This window comes from Drosophila miranda, chromosome 4, assembly GCF_003369915.1.
Source record: "Drosophila miranda strain MSH22 chromosome 4, D.miranda_PacBio2.1, whole genome shotgun sequence".
Classification (NCBI taxonomy): Eukaryota; Metazoa; Arthropoda; class Insecta; order Diptera; family Drosophilidae; genus Drosophila; species Drosophila miranda.
In genome coordinates, this window is record NC_046677.1 from 30,663,334 (window position 1) to 30,681,355 (window position 18,022).

At 46.1% G+C, this 18,022-nt stretch overlaps 4 protein-coding genes across 6 annotated transcripts; 1 reads left to right on the plus strand and 3 right to left on the minus strand.

Annotated features, from left to right (window-relative positions):
- Window positions 1-481: 481 nt before the first annotated feature.
- LOC108163758 (synaptotagmin-5) lies at window positions 482-9,082 on the minus strand. 3 transcript variants are annotated; one of them, XM_017299231.2, is made up of 6 exons: window positions 8,862-9,082; window positions 2,912-3,107; window positions 2,472-2,844; window positions 2,180-2,414; window positions 1,619-2,116; window positions 482-1,559 (listed from the first exon to the last, which is right to left on the minus strand). In XM_017299231.2, exons 2-6 carry the CDS (start codon window positions 3,097-3,099, stop codon window positions 1,381-1,383), a joined length of 1,473 nt encoding a protein of 490 aa, XP_017154720.1. In that variant the 5' UTR covers window positions 3,100-3,107; window positions 8,862-9,082; the 3' UTR covers window positions 482-1,380. The 3 variants fall into 3 exon arrangements, with proteins under 3 accessions (XP_017154720.1, XP_017154719.1, XP_017154718.1); XM_017299230.2 differs by having other exon boundaries at window positions 483-1,559; window positions 2,472-2,847; window positions 8,866-9,075; XM_017299229.2 differs by having other exon boundaries at window positions 483-1,559; window positions 2,472-2,847; window positions 8,862-9,075.
- A 1,231-nt stretch (window positions 9,083-10,313) lies between these two features.
- Window positions 10,314-11,208, minus strand: LOC108163762 (protamine-like protein 99C). Its single transcript, XM_017299235.2, has 3 exons — window positions 10,870-11,208; window positions 10,591-10,805; window positions 10,314-10,525 (listed from the first exon to the last, which is right to left on the minus strand). The coding sequence occupies exons 1-2, from the start codon at window positions 11,096-11,098 to the stop codon at window positions 10,780-10,782; spliced, it is 255 nt and encodes an 84-aa protein (XP_017154724.1). The 5' UTR covers window positions 11,099-11,208; the 3' UTR covers window positions 10,314-10,525; window positions 10,591-10,779.
- A 1,771-nt stretch (window positions 11,209-12,979) lies between these two features.
- Window positions 12,980-13,860, plus strand: LOC108163760 (cytochrome b5). The gene has a single exon (XM_017299233.2). The coding sequence runs from the start codon at window positions 13,136-13,138 to the stop codon at window positions 13,550-13,552; it is 417 nt and encodes a 138-aa protein (XP_017154722.1). The 5' UTR covers window positions 12,980-13,135; the 3' UTR covers window positions 13,553-13,860.
- A 256-nt stretch (window positions 13,861-14,116) lies between these two features.
- LOC108163759 (class E basic helix-loop-helix protein 22) lies at window positions 14,117-15,856 on the minus strand. The gene is made up of 3 exons (XM_017299232.2): window positions 15,678-15,856; window positions 14,599-15,203; window positions 14,117-14,537 (listed from the first exon to the last, which is right to left on the minus strand). Exons 2-3 carry the CDS (start codon window positions 15,177-15,179, stop codon window positions 14,408-14,410), a joined length of 711 nt encoding a protein of 236 aa, XP_017154721.1. The 5' UTR covers window positions 15,180-15,203; window positions 15,678-15,856; the 3' UTR covers window positions 14,117-14,407.
- Between the last annotated feature and the right edge of the window lie 2,166 nt (window positions 15,857-18,022).

The window sequence follows — 18,022 nt, forward strand, 5'->3', positions numbered from 1 at the left end:
GGACAGTTCAAATATTTGCTTGCCATTTCCTATTGTTTCCGCTTTCAGAGGCTGCTTCAAAGTGAAATTTAGACCCGAAAGGTTTCCCATAATTGTTTTATTGGGAAAAGGATGGAGTCCCAGTGTCTGAAGAGATTCACGAGAATGTAGATCATTACATAATATCTAATCAGAAAATGACTAAATTTCGATCAAAGCCTAGGGATAGGGATTCTGGCTTGTGGAGTTTTCCCCTACTTCTGGAAATGGGTATGAAACCATTTCATCTTTTTCCCCAAAATGATACCCTTATCTACTCTTATCTTAGGTCGAAGTCTAAGATACAAATTTCTTATACAAAAAGTACCAACATATCAATAAAAAATAGGGCTATTCCTAACGCCATCTCCTATAGAACAGCCTTGTACCTTCCACTAAATACTATTTAAAAAAGAACTCGTATCCCCATTTTATATCTAAGATACTTTCAAATGTTTTATTTCCAATAGATAGTACATACACGAATATGGAATACATAGTGCTCTCAAACTAAATCTATTATATTGACTCTATATATCAGATACAAGTTCATATACATATATACCATAGATTTCAACTACAATAGATTGGATTATATATAGTAATATATTTTCTAAAATACACATACATACACATACTTGTATACTTGCATTCGAAATCATATTTAAACGTTCGCTTTCAACCACTTTGTGCCCTCTTTGCCCTGAAACCAACTCCTGGAAAACGACCAAATCATAAAAAGCTTTTCTCCCAAGAAATTTTCCTCTAAGAAACTTGCATGTGTATATAATAGACAATGTTTCATAAATATTTAAGCATACGATTAGTATATATGTATTGTATATATTCTTTGATTAATTGATACCATTGGAAAGCACAATGTATTTGATTTTGGTTAGATTTTGGAAAATACTATTTGACACTCTTTTTACCGATTCAGACATCCTTCTTAAAACGTATCCCTGCATTTTCCTTTGTTTTCAAGTTCGATTTGATTGTTTTGTTGATTTTTTAAAAATTTTTGAAAATATTTTCTCCTCTTTTCTACATCTACATTTACGTTACTTTCCTTCGTGGCCCACCTTTACAATTTTTACCTGTCTTTTTTGTAGCTGAGTTCCAGTAAATTGAACTAAATTTGTTAGTTTTTAAGAGTCGGTCCGATATAGATTGGAAATATAGAAGTTTTTTTGGCTGGAAATGCCCAAATTTGGCAATTTTACATCCACTTGACATGTCGCATGCATCGTACAGTGGCGCCAATTGCGCCACGACTGTTTTCGGAACCATTGAGTTCTACATGCGTCTTACGTTCCACCAAGCAGTTCGACCTCATCTCAGACACAAACCGAGCTGTGGAAGCTAGTTCTTGTTGGTTGAGGACTTGGCTGCATTGGCCAAATTGGTGGCTGGCTCCTGGAGTGGCACCCATTGCGCGGTGGCATTCTTGGCGCGAAACATCTCCTCAAAGAAGATCTTCTCCTCAGTGCGCACCTCGGACGAGTTGCCGATGAGAGTGCGGCCCAAGACTTCACTCGATCCTGTGGGAAAATCATCGATTACTCAGGGAAATCCCGATGAAAACTTGAGTTCCACATACCCAAAAGACCGTCGTGGACGACAGTAAACTCGAGCACGCAGTTCTTCAGCGTCTCCTTGTTGACATCAAAGGCCAGGGCCTCGTTGTACACAGGATTGACGGTGCTCCGCTGTACGCCGGTCTTGCGCTTCTTCATTTTCTTGCCCACAGGTCCCAGGAGAGTCACCTTCACATACGGATCGGAGGAGTTCCTGGCATCGTCCACAATCCGCAGATTTCTGGCCTTGATCAGCACCACCATCAGGCGTTCGGCCGAGGGAAGGTAGGCCAGGGACACCATTATGTCCCCCAAATCCACTTTCATGTCCTGGGCCGAGGCAGAGCTCAAGGGAGTCCACAGCTGCAGTTGTTCGCTCAGATCGATGTTCGCCAAGTGGAGCTTCGTGCCGCCAATGCACACGTGCCGCGAGTAGGCATCGAAGTCGTACAAGAGAATCTCCACAGTTCGCTTGTCGATGACCCCAGCGGCCACCTCAAAGACAAAGTGCTCGTCGAAAACTGAACGAAGAGAAGGAATGATAGTGGGGTGGGGATGGGGATGGTGTGTGATCTAATTCCCACCTGGATTCAGGGTCTTCTTGTGAATGCGCGTCTGCCAAAAGTTCTTTTTGTCGGGCAAGAGGCGCACCTTGGCGTACGGATCAGCGGAGCCACTGAACTGCCTGGGCTGCAGATTCTGAGCCTCCAGCAGTCGCACGTTGAGCAGACCCCCCACAGGATCGTAGCTGATGCCGACGTGCAGATTTCCACGCACTTCGATGGCCGGAGCGGGGTCCAAGGTCTTTGGCTGAGCGTGCTGCAACACAAAAGCCTTTAAGTATGGAGAAATCTTCGAGGAGAAGACTGAACTTACGCTTCTGTACAGGGTCATGTCGATTTTGGTGTGATCCAATTTGGCGTTCATGGAGGAGACGCGGGGACGCGTGGGGTGCATGGCCAGGACGACATGCTTGTCCGATCGGGCGATGGGCACGGAGGCGGTGGAGCAGTAGGACAGGGTGTTCGACTTGAGGCTGCCAGTGGGCGAGGTGGGAGTGGGTGGGGCCGACTCCTCCGTGGTGTTGGACACTTGTTGTTGGATGGCGGCCGTGGAAGTCACCGAGGCCGGCACCCAGAAGGCCGGATCGTTCTCGTCGTTCTTCAGGGAAGTGGGACTGAGATTGCCGCGCGAGCACTCGTTGAGGTTGTCCACATTGTAGCCAGCGGCACCAGCCACCAGGGCCTCCCTGCTGCAGAGAAAGAGAGGGATATTGACTGGGGAAAAACGGTGGGTGCTCAGGCCAGTACGAGTACCTCTGCTGATCCTCGTCCTTTTCGTTGGCCGATTCCAGGAGGTTCTGCTCGAACCAGTTGAGACGGTAGCGCCTCGAGCAGGTGGTGTAGAGAGCCGCTCCCACGGCCGAGACCACCAGAAAGGAGACCGAGGCGTAGACCCCGATTTGGGCCAGCGAAATGTCCTCCTCGCGTATGACAATGTCCATGGCTGTGGCTGGAGGAGAGAGGGGCAAAACGTGGTTCAATTACTTCACATGACCCGACTTCGACACCGCCTAATGACACCCAAACTAGCCATAAAACATTCATTAGCAAGTCAGGACTACGGGACTACGGGATGAGTCTCATAAATAAATCAAAGCCGGGAAAGCCAGCCCATGCCCCTGCCCCTGCCCCTGCCCGGTGGTTGGCCTGGGGTTATTAATTGAGCGGCTTAAGGTGGCACTGTGCAAAGTCGTGGCCACAGGCACGTGCTGACAGTTTTCCCCAGTCGCCATGTCGCCTAGTAACCACAAGGACCAACGTTTTTCCACTCCCACAGCATCAAAAGAGAAGAGAAATGAAGGCCAGGCCTGGTCTTTGTTCAACCGCCGCCACCAAATTGCCCATAAAGGCGCCTCAGCCACAGCCTTAGCCCCCGCCCCCGCCTCGACCTCGGTTTAGCTAGCAATTAGCCGAGCAAACCGCCAGGTGACCCCGCAACCAGCCACACAATCCCACAAATCCCCAAGATCCTCTATGCGGAAGTTTAAAGAACTGCAGAGGCCCGGAGTTGGGTCTGACGTCTGTCTGTCTAAGCAGTTGAAAAATTTATAGCCGAGTTGTTAATTAATTATTATATTTAGGAGAATGCTACGGCCACCTCTGGATGGGGGGCCTGCAATCGTTTGATGGCCCACAGATACCCAAATGCCACTCCCTTCTGCCCGCCCTTCCCTGACAATTCCAGCAAATTTGCTCCCGAGTTTATTATTTATTCAAGGGCAACTTTTGTTTTCGGGTTTCCCTTCCTTGAATGGCAATTGCATGAGAGGTGTGCTGTATGCGGGCTGGACCCGAGCCTGGGAGCCGACTCCTCCCCATAGGAAAGAGAATTTCATTCTGTAAAATCTCTGCGGAATGATTTATGTGCCCCCTTATGTGTGGATCTGGGCATTGGGGGCAGCCAGTGAGGGTTTTTTCGGCCTCGTCTTGGGACTGCTGCGTGGGAGGACTGCTGCTGCCACCGAAAGTAATTTATGAAATTAGTTCTAATTTCAACTTTGACAGTTTACCGAGCGATAAGTTGATACCTGCAGGGGGCTGTGGCCCCATAAATCGAAGGGAAAACACGGCACATCCAGCTTAAGTGCATTATGCAGCCGTTTCCAGTGAAATTCGGAATCTATTTGCCTGTCAATCCCTCGGTAATCCCCTGGGAAATATCACGCAAAATGCCATCGAACCGATATCACCGGTGGCTCGGCTGGAGGATGGAGAATGGAGGACGGAGCAGGGAGCAGGGAGCAGGGAGGCCATGTAAATCACACATAACCCAATCAATGTCAAATTGGGCGGATCACAGAGGAGCTGCCACGCCCTGCATCATCAGTCAGTCACTCAAAATGTTGGGTTCGAGGTCGCTCAAACAATTTGTGTACTCTAACGGAGGGTCCTTTGGTTTTTACTCGAAGTTTGTGCCTTGGAAAGGGAAGTATTTCCCTCCTGAATGTCCCCTTTTTATTCCTCAGCATTCCGTTTGGAGGTTTTGATATGGAAGATACTTTACGATCACTTTGTAGTGAAGATACAATGGGAATCATAGCTCAAAGAATGGAATCTGTTCAAGAAAATACTTTGAAATTGAAGATTGAACAGAAGATTGAAGCCAAATCCTTCAGAAGAAGCCACAGAAATCAATGAAACTTTAGATATTCGCTAAGAAGATATAGTATCTATAGCTGTTACAATCCAATTCCTATGCTATATATCTCGTTTAATCAGAGAGAGGGCATTCACTGGTTCACCTTCAACCTTCAGCCAAAAAATCTCGTATCTTTTTTGAGGTTTTTCGCTTGACGCTCGCCCGCTACAAAATGTTTCGTCCCGACGGATACGAGTGTGCGGCCGTGTGTTTAAATGAATTTTCGAGCTTTCATCTGTCGCTGCCACATTTGTTACATATGTATTATATATGTGTATAGGGATTTATGGGCATTGTCGTAAATTTTAATAGAGAAACCGCACCGCTCTGCAGCCCTTCTGCTGGCCGCCTCGACGGTCTGTTGGTTGAGTGAGCGCTGGCTTTGTAAATCATTTCTCTGGCTTTTATCGGACACATTTTCACTTTTTGGCCGGGCTCGAGCCTTCAGATAAGAGTCGCAGGCACTACTTCCGCTAATGTGTGCAAAGTCAAGGCCATTCGGGGGGCCGTCGCACACTTCCACACCCCCAATTGTGGGCCAGCTGTCCGCAAGTCCACAAGTCCAGGCCGTAATGTGTTGACAGAGTGACTAAAATTAAGTTTATCTAATCGATAAAATCAACCGCATGGTTCATTGCCTGTTCTGTTGTCGTTCCCCTCCCGGCCCCCCCCTCCCACCCGTGATTTCTTTCAACTTTGGTCAACGATTTCATCATAGAAATGCCCTTCCCTCTCGCTTTAAAATGTATCTTTTTCGCAACGCTCGCAGCGCCCTCAAATTGCACAATTATGGCAAATTATGTTCATTAGTCTAATGAAGTGTTTTGTGGCTCAAAGACCCAATTTTTGCGACAGACACACGCCCCCCTGTGTGGAATATACCCTGTAATCTTTGTGGGTCAGTAGTTTTGTACCACAGAATGGTGGAATGGATAAAGGACTGGAAAATATGTAGATTCTGGAAATTAAAGTTAAAACTCTCCATAGAAGATATCTTTCATCCTTCGGCTCGTCTTCACAGCCCAAAACAGAACAGAAAACATCTTTGATTCATCTGAGGAGAGGCTTCTTCCTTTTTTCCTACGAAAAGCCCATTAATTAAGTAAAACATGTGTACATCAAAGCCATTATACTATCATCTTTCAGTTCCGGAAACAATCTGTCGCAGCCTTTGTCTGCCTCTCAGGAATGTGACGGCTCCCAACGCGACTCCGACTGCGGGCTTCCCTCTGAAAACATTGCCCCCACTCTGTTCGGCGTCTGCTTCCTCAGGTGGTACGTGTTTTGCTGGTCTGGGACAGTAATTAGATTATGGCCACGGGTCCATGTGGTGGCGCGTGTTGGCCTGGCTGTCACTGGGACAAAGGCATCCGCAGTGGCGGAAAACAGTGCCACTTGTGCTCTTTTCAGCGGAAGGAATGCTTTAATAAAACTGTGCCAACTATACGAAGGCTGCCTCCCCGGGAATCCTTGGCCATGCCTTTCGCAGCAGGAATCCTTGCGCGTACCTTTGCCAGCAGTCCCTGCTGGCTCGGCTTTATCCGCCCTAGCTTATCCGTAAACTGCAGCAACGTCTCCTCCCTCCCTCCCCCTGTTATTTGGAGAGGGCAACCTTCTGTGTGCATAAACAAGCAGCAGAAGTTTGCCCATCATATCCGGGGGATGGTGGGGATGGGGGGAGTTGATGAATGCTCCCTCGGTCACGGAGGGGGCAACACAGTCATGCCAGGGTCTGTTCCGTCAATAGTCTGGCAACAGCCATTTGTAATGCCCGCTGGAATGACACAGAGAAGGTGCTGGCTAGTCGGCATCAACAACATCATTATCGTGTGCCATCTAGGACTGTTTTGTCGGGTTTGTCTACAGGGTATGTGGGGTATAGAGTGTTGAAGGTCATGGAATGGATTTGCAGAAGGCAAAACACACAAGGAACGCATTCACATCGATCTGAAACGAGATCTAGAGACTTGTAGAGTATCTCCCCGTCGGGCACTCTTCCGTTTTGCCTTGTCTTGTTATTCGAGTTGATTATCCGCCAGCAAGGGCTGTGCAGAGCCTGGCAAATTGGAGGCTGTGCCCATCCCGGACCTGCTTAATTAGCCATCAATGTTCGTTATTTATGGCATAAAGGGATGAAGGGATGAGGGATGAGAGCCGAAAAGGCTATTCACAGCCATTGAGAGGCTCTTCGGAGTGAAATGTCAATCAAGGAAAACAATTTCCAAAGAAAACCCATTATGTGGCGATATATTCATTCGGCAAGTTTCCTGGAATTTTCCCACAACTTTCAAGCCTTTTATTTCCCAGAAGAAGCCGGCCTGAAACACTCGTCCCACATGCGAATAAAATGTTCCATTAAAATCAACAACCATATTTCCCTTAAACCACAGGCTATTAAACCTCGAGAAGGGGGACGGGGACGGGGACGGGGCCGGGACTGACTGCAAATATTGAAAATAAAATACAAGAGAGTGGAGAAATGCGACAGCAAGATAAACAGCAATTTAATAAAGTGACCCAAAGTTATGGGCCCAAGAGCCGAGCGGAGCTGAGCTGAGCTGAGCGGAGCATAAAAATAAACAATAAAATGCTCATTAAAAAGCAAAAAATACCCAAGATATGCGTACAAGCGGCTGAAGCCGAAACGGAAATAATAAGTGTGATATTAATACTTGTTCTCGGAACAAAAGCGAACAGAACAGAGCAGAACCCTTGGCCTCGAGCACACACTCCAGCTCGACCCCTGGGACCCCTCCCTGCCGCTGCCCCAGGCCGAAGCCCTGCCAATAACTCAACAAGTTAGCAAACATGGCCGCTTGGCTTCTTTATGGGGCACCCCCGAGTCGTCTATCTTGGGGTTTTGTGCGGTAGGTTTTTGCATTAAAAATGCATTAATCTTTGGGCACGTGATAAATATTCATGGCTGTTGGCCGTGTCCCGTGTCCCGTGTCCTGTAATGTATGCACTTTTTAAATGCAGCCTGTTGCCCGCCCGACACGCAATTTGTTTCGGGGGCCCAGAGGTTGCAAGCCGAAGGTCGAAACAGAGCCCGAGGTCTAGGTCGAGGTGTCTCTGTGGTCTGCCGCCGAGGGTCAGGGCCAAATACGGGTGTTTCAAGGACCCAGGCCCGTGTTTGAGTGGCTCAGAGTTTCGCCCAGGTTCAAACAGCCGCCGGCGCAGTAATTTCTCGACGGAAGAAGTCCTTGCTGGCTTTTCAGAAACACTGCCAGGGAACATGGAAATGCCAGCATATGTTGGCATCCTACAGAAGCTGCAGAGTAATTTAATTAAAAAGAATGTGGGCTCCAGAGGAAATGCACACCGCGGCGCACGGCTGGTATACGCAATGCAATCAGGCTAATCTGTAATCAGCAGAGAAGACTCTGTGTGCTTAAGCAGAGTGAAAAGTGTATAAAAAATGGGCTCACATATCTGAGAGTACTCCTCCACTCATTTTTTAAGCAAACATTTTAACGGGGAAATTGTAAATTCACATATCTTAAAGATCGATTACCAAATCGGAAAGAAATCAGTGGCCTTTGGCTTCCCTTCATTTCGTATTCCCCTTGAAGGAAAGTTCCCCATTGTTCCGGGGACTTTTCCTTTGAAGTGCCGCCCCTGGGGTAATCCTAAACCCATCCGTCAATGCGGGAAACTAAACCTTTTGCTGGAATTTTCCCCCCCACAACATAACATGCTGTAACTTTCACAAAACTAAACTTTTTCACTTAAACTTTCGCCAGTCGCGTCGCTTGAAAAGCAATTTAGTTCCCCCAACAAGTTTTCATCTCGAGCAAACATTAGACAACAACTCGAGTCAATAAAACCTAAACATAATTCCGTGTAATCTGTTTGCCGAGTCAACCCGTTTCTAGCTCGAGCACAAATCGGAATTTTATCGCCAAATTTGTATGCAAATGGAAAACAGCCATCTGGCTGTTGATTATTTACAAATCGGAGACACACAGCATAGTGTATTTTGTGTGTTTTCCGCCACAATATGTTTCCAAAATCCTGTGCGCTCAACGTGGCGAATGCGCAATATGCTCTAGAGGACACGCTTACCGACCGTTCTTTGGGGCTCCTGATGAATTTACGAAAACAATTTCCTTATTAGCAGTCCGTTCATAAATTTTTAATTGAGTTTACGGCACGTTACGGCGCGGTTATCAAGTGATTTTAAACAATATATCCACTGGGCAGGTCGGGGACTCACGCGCTCGAACAACTTGGTCGGTGCGTGGCTGAAACTCGACTGTTTTGTCGGTGGCTGGCCCAAAATTACACGCAGTTCCCTCGATGTCATTTCCATCAAACACACACCCGTCGGTGAAAGCCACACAGATACTTTTGGGGGAAACTTTCGCAGATGCAATGCGGAAGGAAGTTCCGGCATCCCAAAACTGGAATTCGAGTCAGTCGCTGATGGAAACTACAGAGGAATGTTTGATAATTAGATTAACCAAGTTAAGTACGGGATATATTCTGTAACCCCAGCAATCCTCCACTAATCGGCGGCAAATCCCCCCATCTTGGAAGCTCTCCGGAAAGCAACAGCTGGCACATTTGGAAAAGCCCGCGCAACGGGGAGTGCATTGCCTGGATAAAAGCGTCGCGTTTAGAAGAGCTTTCCGCACAGTGGCTCGACGTTGCCACGTGGCTGTAGGGCTGTAGGCTTTTAAACAGTATTTATCGCTCTCTAAACCCGAAGAAATCGTAGCAATCCTGTGCCAAGAAATTCATCTCAAATTGTGAATTTGATTTTCTTGGGATCCGCATCTATTGCTCATTTTTGGGCGGTGCCCATGGACTTGAAAGTACGTGTGTACTCTCTCATTATCACTTCGTTCCAGTCAATATTCGCTTCAACTTACGAGTTCCATGGACTTGAAAACCGAAAGCAAGCGAAAACTTAATAATCTCAAAGCAATTCTGAAACAATCTAAATTCCGATCTTCGACCTTATAGTAATCTTTATTTGGACTATTCTGATTGTGACGCGACATCATTTGTTTGGGACATGACATCGTCGCCTACCCAAAAACTGACGCTACATTTTTGAATGATAACCCCAAAAATGGGGTTCAAATGGAGCCTAGATTCACACCGTATACCCACAGGGGTTCCATCGCTCTCTTGCTCGTTCGAAACGATATTTGATACGACTGCGGCCCGACCTCAAAGTCAAAGTCAAGCCTTAGCCCAGTTCTCCATCGAGTAAAACTCTTCCATCAAACATTTGGTGTGGTTAGATTATTGAATTACCAAAACCGAGCATCGCCACTTGCCCCCAATCGAAATTCGAGATTTCTGTGAGGTTTTTACTAGAACAAATCTTATAATTTGTTTCGTGTCTATGGCGTAGTGGGAATTTGTAGTTTGCTGTGCAATTTATGACTTGTTTTGTCTGGATTTTCTAGAAATTTATGAATTCATTTCATAAGCTCGGAGGCTTTGTAGCTTCTGACAGGCAGTGGACTATTTCCAGCGATAAAATGGGAACAATTCTTGCGCAAGTCTTGTTAGCTTTCGGTTCTGCTAAAGCCGTTTATTCACTTACAGATTTTCAATAATACTGATAAATTACAAAAATTACACGCACATCTCTTGCTGCCATTTTCATCATACAGAAACTTTGGGGAAACTTTTACAAAGGCAGATGGAAACTCCCGCATCGAAAAGCTGAAATCCGTTGGCCATTTAAGGGCAAGATTCGGCATTGATGGGACCTAAGAGCAAATGTTGGATACCCAAGTGAAGTTTAAGATACATTCTATATAGCATGAGCACCAACCTGCTTAATGGAACCCGGAAACGGTGGAGAGTCCCTTTTTTTGGAAGCAACAGCTGGAAACACCCATATCGGAACTAGACAATCACTTGAAATTTTGAGGATAGAATCAGGATAGTTGCAAATAATTTAGAGCGTTTGGCAACTTCGCATATGCACAACCCGTAGGATGTTCTGGAGAGCCCTCACGGTTCAGCAACGCTTGGGCTTGGACCCGGCTAAAGATGGGATTCGGTGTGGATAATAAACTAAATGTAAACCACTTTTTCGAGATGTACTTACATTTCTTGCCGTGAGACTTCCTTCCCGACTTGGTCTTCTTGCGGAAGTTCGCCTTCTGCTCGCAGGTCAGGGCATTCCAGGCCTTGGCTCCTTTGCTGATCATCTCCCGGGGCGACAGGCCGCAGTGCTTCTTCTTGAAGACCCGCAGGTAGTTCAGGTATCCGTTTTTAGTGACTGGTCCCACTTTTTGGGCTCTGTATTTTTTTTGCGGCTGTGAACTACAACCCATGTTTGTAGAGAAAAAAAGCGGACGGAGAGATTACAAAAAAAAAAAATCCACTAAAATATTTATTCCTAATATTTTTCACTTGTTTACTCGACTGGAACTCAAAACTGTCTGTCATATTTTCAGTAAAACTCCTTGTGGCTGTCATTTTACATGTTTCGATCGAATTCATGGCACGGGCGATTGGCTTTTTTTTACAATTGTGGAAAATAGTTATGAGGGGCTGCAGAGTGCCCTGATTCAAACTACAAAAACAGTGCAGGGCATTCAAATAGGATGTGTTCCGATGTTTCTTGCTCCATTACACAGAATCAATAGACGTGAAGTCCTAAGGGACTGAAGACAGACAGGCTGCCTCCCCTCCTTATCAGAAGAGGCAATGAATAGGCATTAATTCCGCTTTTTCACGTTGGAAATACATTGAAATTCTGCACAGATCTTTACCCTCCGAGTCTTAACAGCATCCCCACAAAATAATGATTACTAATCATCATATGCTGATATTTCTGAGTGTACTTTTTTTTTATTTCATTAATCCTGAGACCCGCAACCAAATCTAAATTGTATGCAATATCCATGAATATTATCATTTTTTCTGTAATCGCATAACTAATTTGAAACAATATAAAATCCGATCTTTGACCGTTTAGTAATCTTTATTTGGACTATTCTGATTGTGACGCGACATCATTTTTTTGGGACATGACATCGACGCTTACCCAAAATCTGACGCACAGCTCTTGAGTGATAACCCCAAAAATGGGGTTCAAATGGAGCCTAGATTCACACCGTATAGCCACTGTGGCTGCATCGCTCTCTGGCTTGTTCCAAACGATATTTGATACGGCTGCGGCCCGACCTCAAAGTCAAAGTCAAACCTTAGCCTAGTTCTCCATCGAGTTCTCCATCTCTTCCATCAAACATTTTGTGTGGTTAGATTATTGAGTTACCAAAACCGAACATCATTCGAAACTCGAGATTTCTGTGACGTTTTCCATCGGTGAATAATATTTTTGTTATGCAAAATCTTAAAGTTATTTTTTTACATATGTATTTATGGCGTAGTGGGAATTTTTAGTTTGCTTTGCAATTTGTGATTTGTTATTTTTTGTCTGGCTTTTCTAGCAATTGATGAATTTATTTCATCAGCTCTGGGGTTTCATAACTTTTGATTATAGAAAAATCTCGCAGATAGTTTAATAGTTCAAAAGCGTGGCATTATTTCCAAACTCAAAGCCAAGCGTTTTCAAGTTCAAAGTTTTATTCAGCGATAGTACAGAAATAGTTATCGCTGTTCCCATTTAAATTTAAAATGGGAACAAGCCTCAGATCGGAGTAGTTATAATCGTAAGACTGCGTTGATTGGTTGGCTTTCAAACGCCTCCTCTTTGCATTTTTCGAAGCTATTAACCTGTAAATGTTTTTGCGTTGCACCGATGCACGTTTGACTTGGGCCAATAAATCAATTGAAATACTGATAAGGCCCCAAGTGTTTCCCTTTTAAATAATCTAGATTAATTGGGTAATTAACAGGTTTGCGAAGAGAACAAGTTTGTTATGCTCATCTGCCCCGCAGCATGCGAAATCGAATCATTTACTAGTGGGAGTACTAGTACTAGTTCTAGTAATTGTTATTGTTATTAAATATCATCGCAATTGGAGGCCCTCCCATGAATATTAATGAAAACACGTTTGCCTTAATGTGGATTAATAGCTATATAATATAGTCATCGCCGAAGCAGCGGAGCTTCGTCTCATCGGATCGCTGGATCTTCGGTTCTTCGATCGTTCAATCCCGAAGTCTTATCAGCTTTCTGTTTGGATCGATTCGCTTGATTCACGTGTTTTCATTTATAAAACGATTACAATCGTTGGCATGAATGACACTCGACTGCCAGTGGCGACCCAAGACGCAACGAAACTGGACCCCAGGCCCAACCGCTCAAGCAGAACATAAAGTGAGACAAGACGGGTTTCGACGGCGATTGCAGAAATCATAGCACCGGGAAAAAAGTGAAAGTGAATTTGTCACGTGGAAAAATGTCGTCGGCGCTGACGAATCTCTTGCAATCTCTGCGCATTGTGCCGCTGGGACACGGCAAAGCCAGCAAGAATGCTGTTGTCGTTGCCACAGAGAAGACGCTGCTCAAGGGAGCGGAGCTGCCGGAGATCGCGCTGGAGGAGGTGGCCCAGCACGACAGCTACGACGACTGCTGGATTGTGATCTACGATCGGGTGTACGACGTCACTCTGTTCCTGCGCGACCACCCCGGCGGTGTCGATGTGATCATGGACCATGCCGGACGCGATGCCACCATTGCGTTCCACGGCACTGGCCATTCCCGGGCTGCCATTGAGCAAATGCGCGAGTTCCTGATCGGGGAGCTACCCGAACCGCAGCGCATCTTTCGAACGACCCACAACAACAGGGTGCTGTCCTCGGGCATACCGGAATAGTGTCAGCCGATCCACCGATCCACCGATCACTTCACTTCACTTCCTCTTCGATCCACTCGCAATGCCGCCGTCCATCTACGCACATTCCCATACACACTCGTACTACGTTATATATTGTATATCTCTTAAGAGTATTCTACTTCGTTCCTAAAGCTAATCAGTTTCCAGTTTCGCAATCCGCAAATCGCCTTTGCCTAATCATCGCCTGTCGTTCAGCGAATATGTGCACATACACTCGTATTTATATATTTTGTGTGTTTAAATTGTTTTGTCAAGACTTGAAACGGAATTAAGATTAAATTATTGTATTTTAATAGTTATTGTGGTGTTTTAATTTTGATATTTCAATGGGTTAAAGTTTGGAAGGGAAACAACCCATCAAACCAGTCAACAGTTGAGGGGACTCTCACAGAAAATGGTAGACAACGCACACGCCCACGCGTGCATCAAATACTGAAAACTCCGCTCATCCGAAAGTGCGGATTGCAGCTACGGACAAGGAATTTCCACACTGTCTTGCGCTCAAATTCAAGCATGATCCAGAAGGTATATGCCACTCTCGAATTATCATGAAATACGTAATACTTTATTTGGTAATGTTCATCTTATGCATACATACTCATACTCGTATAATCGTACACTGACATCATAAAAATGCGCACAAAAGAATTGCTTATTAAAGAAATAAATATCACTCAACAGATTCTCACTGGGCTGCTCTGGACAGGAATCTTCTCAACCTCCGTTTCGTCTGACTAGTATTATTTGTTTGGCTTTTTCGAATTGACTTAAAAAATTGCTTGTTTATCGATTGCTTATCAGAAGAACATATACTCGTAGACGGGAAATACACGTTTAACTGCTGCTGCTGGTGGGCGGCTCGTGGTGGGGTCCCTGGAGCAGGGCCTGCAACTTGGCGGCAGCCGGGAAGGCGCCCAAATCCAGGGGAGCGGATCCGGTAGTGGTCTGTATGTACGCCAGAAGTCTGCAACAGAAGTGGAATGTCATGAGAAACCGAACTTAGGTGGGATTCTATCCAGTCTTACCTTCGCAGCTCCTCGAGGGCATTCTGCTGCATGAGAATGTAGTTCTTGGCCAGCAGCAAGGTGGCGATCTTCGAGAGCTTCCGCACCGACGGCGAGTGGGCGTAGGGAATGACACTCCTCAGCTCGTCCAGGGCATCGTTCAGATCGTGCATCCGTCTGCGCTCCCTGGCATTTATATTCAATCGCACGGTTTTCCCTTGACGGTTCTTCTGCTTGCCCCCGTTCGAGCCACTGCCTCCGGGCCCGCCGCTCGAACCACTCGACAGGGCCACTGTGGTGGTGCCGCCGCTGATGGCAGCAATCGCTGCCGCAGTCGGACTCAACGGCTTGTCCGGTCCACTCGGTCCGGGTTTGTTCTCATCCGTTGGTGCTAGGCTCTGCTGCGACATGCCCATTCCCTGGGCGTAAAAGCCCCCCAGACCCACGGAACCCAACGGAGTGCGGCGTCCGGGCACGCTCTGGGGTGGGCTGGCGGTCGGCGCAGGATGTCCTCCACCCAGCATGTTGGCCGTCGGGGGTATTGGCATGTGTCCGTGGTTTGGCAGCCCGGGAAAGCCGAATGGCAGATTCGATGGATCCATTTTTATTCCTTAGATTCTGCAGATCTGAAAGGATAAAGATGGGCTGTCCAGATGAAGGGATGTGTAATGGTTTCAGGGTAGTCACAGCTGTCACAGCAGTTTTGCAGAGTTGCCAGGGTTGTTCAATTGCTGGAAATGGGGGGTGGAAGCTCTGCGGTGGCGTGGCGCCAACTGGCGGGGCTTTAGGGCAAACTAGAGCTTCCGAAAGCTGTTGCCAGGTGGCTTTTCGCTCAAGAGTGAAACATTTGTTTATTTATTGTTTTTTAAATGTTTAACTATATTTTAAACAATAAAATACGTAAACATTTCACAAATCTTGACATATATTGCCATAAATAAATAAATATTTATCGTTTGTAGTATAATTAATTTATTCCTCTGTTTATTTCACTCGATATTTAATGTTCTCTTGATGGCACACTTTAAGGATTATTTATTTAAATTAACCACCGCACAGACCGAAAAGAAATGCGAAAAATATATTAAAAGCGTACGCACCGCAAAAAATTTATAATGCGGCTGCCGTGTCAGAGCCGAGGATTCCGAGTCCGATTCGCTGCGATGCGCGAGTGTGAGGTTCCCGGCAACAACAGACGACCGCGATTTTGTGGTGGTTTATAGCAGTAGTCGCATAACGATTTTCCGATTTTTTTTTTCATTTTAGCTCCTGCTCTCCTGATTCTGATTCTGTCGCAGCAGCAGCGGCAGCCTCTGCCTCGGCCAGCGCAGCGCTGACGCAGCGTCGGTGTCGATTATAAATTTGTGCCGGGCTCGGGGCTCCGGGCCTGGTCGTTGGCTGGGTGTTAATCTCCGTCTGTGTGAGAATATTATGAAGCACTATATAAAAATGAAAATGTGGGTCGGGCCTCGGTGTTGACGCCGGTGGTTGACGTTTAGTGGTTGTCCCCTTGTAATGCAGCCTCCCATCCCCCACCCAATAATCTCCCAATCCCAACCCAATACCAATTCAATGCCGAAACTGTATGAGTCACAGCCAGCAATAGTAGTTGTTGTAGTGGTAGTGGTAGTAGAGTTTTTAATGCTCTCTGAACTAGCAATTTTTCTTGTTGTCCAAGAATTTTTATCGTCGCTCTCCCCCCTGCCTGTTTGCAACCCTGCTCTGCTCTGCTCTGCTCGGCACTTAGCTCTCATCCCCGTGTCCATGGGCCCGGGTCCGGTTCCTTTGTCTGTGATTTCAATTTCCATTGAAACTGAATCTAATCACATGCTCGCTGCCTGCTGATCCTTGCCCCGCTGCCTATTCCGATGATGATGATGACGATTGCGATGAGGAGGAGAGCAGGGCGACAAAGCCATCGCCTTTGGGGGTTGAACAGGCCATATAGCTCGTAGCTCGTAGCTCGTAGCTCGTACATCACAGTACATCTGCATGCCATTCGATGCATCTGTGTGTGGCGGTGCTGCTGCTGGTGGTGGTGTCCTATGTATTTGTTCGAGAGAGCTGCCTGGAAATTATGGTATCGCATTGTTCAAAGTTGGAACAATGCCATAAATGGCACATGCCAAATATATTTCGGTGGGTTTTCTCACACGCTTTGAAGGGGTATTGCCTATGAGAGACTTTGTTTGATTTGTGGAAAGAGATCAAAAGGGTTTTGATAGTATTTCGTATGAAAAGTAGTAGGTTTTAGTAGTCGAAAACACACAATTACCACCGATATATGTATATGTACTTGTCTATATCCTTTAAACTAGAGTTCGAAATTAGTTTTTTATATTTCAGTCACAAGAAAGTGTATTCTACGCTTCGGTGTAACTTTCCACACTCTTGGCTAGTGCTGGGAGGCCGCAAGAGCGTACCAGAACTTGACTCGATGTTCAATAAGTACCAGAAGCATTAATAAAGTCATTCCTGAAAATATAATCCAGTGAAAGTTTTTTTCAATCCATGGATATTCGGGCATGCAGCACTTTTGATGGGATCTATGGGTATAGCTCCCAAATGAGCTGCACTTAAGGGTGGTCTGAGCAAAACACATTAGTTTTTCGTCTTGTTAGAGATCGAAGATTGAGGATTCCCAGAGGAGGCACTGGTTTTGCAGAGCATTTACTCAAAGTGGGCTTTCGGGCAGTCCTTTGACTTTTTCCTTTTTTGCCCCCTTCCGCCGTGGCCTTTCGGGCCGCATTAATGTAGGGGAAATTATTGTGTCAGATGTTCGGTGCAGTGGCAGCCGTATGCCATTATTTTCAATAGAATCCGTAATCTGGACAGCCCCTCTAGGCAATGCACCATTCGGTCCGTGATTGTGAGAGTTTTCTCTCTTTATATAGGTCTCTGTTCTCTCTCTCTCTCTCTCTTGGGACTCTCCTCTCCCTTATTGTAATTGTTCCGGGTCTAATTCAGTTTTTATGCAGCATTTACATTGCAATTTACGGGCACCACCCTACTTTAAACCTCCGCTGCCCCTCGACCGGTCGGTCACCGGAATAATTTCGACTTTCAACCCCGCCGCCGCATCACAGAATAGAAGGAAATGTACAATTTTCGGTTTTTTCATTTTATAGCCACATTTTTATCAATACATATAGATAGTCCTCCTCTGGGTCTGGGCCCGGGTTCGGGTTCGGTGTCCGGGTCCGGGTCCGGGTCCTGGTCCGAGTCCTAGCTCTGTCGCTGGCAATGAGGAATTTCATTATAATTTGCATAATTTATGCGCGACCGTGATTTGCATAATTAAGATTTGTACATTTGTGCATGCCAGTCATCATTAGCTTAGGTTCCGCACTGCGGGCCAATTGTAAATGGCCAACACAGGGATTTTTCCTGTCCTGTCATACCTCGTAATCCGGAATGATGGTGCAAGGGTTAATGGGTGGCACGG

Bases quoted from the DNA above. Each gene is read 5' to 3' on its own strand.
- LOC108163758 (XM_017299230.2), bottom strand. From the start codon at position 3,099: ATGGACATTGTCATACGCGAGGAGGACATTTCGCTGGCCCAAATCGGG. The intron at 2,415-2,471 runs GTAAGTTCAGTC...TTTGTGTTGCAG, and splicing joins ACATGACCCTGTACAGAAGC to CACGCTCAGCCAAAGACCTT. The intron at 1,560-1,618 runs GTATGTGGAACT...ATTTTCCCACAG, and splicing joins CGTCCACGACGGTCTTTTGG to GATCGAGTGAAGTCTTGGGC.
- LOC108163762 (XM_017299235.2), bottom strand. From the start codon at position 11,098: ATGGGTTGTAGTTCACAGCCGCAAAAAAAATACAGAGCCCAAAAAGTG. The intron at 10,806-10,869 runs GTAAGTACATCT...TCCCATCTTTAG, and splicing joins GAAGTCTCACGGCAAGAAAT to CCGGGTCCAAGCCCAAGCGT.
- LOC108163760 (XM_017299233.2), top strand. From the start codon at position 13,136: ATGTCGTCGGCGCTGACGAATCTCTTGCAATCTCTGCGCATTGTGCCG.
- LOC108163759 (XM_017299232.2), bottom strand. From the start codon at position 15,179: ATGGATCCATCGAATCTGCCATTCGGCTTTCCCGGGCTGCCAAACCAC. The intron at 14,538-14,598 runs GTAAGACTGGAT...CTTCTGTTGCAG, and splicing joins GCCCTCGAGGAGCTGCGAAG to ACTTCTGGCGTACATACAGA.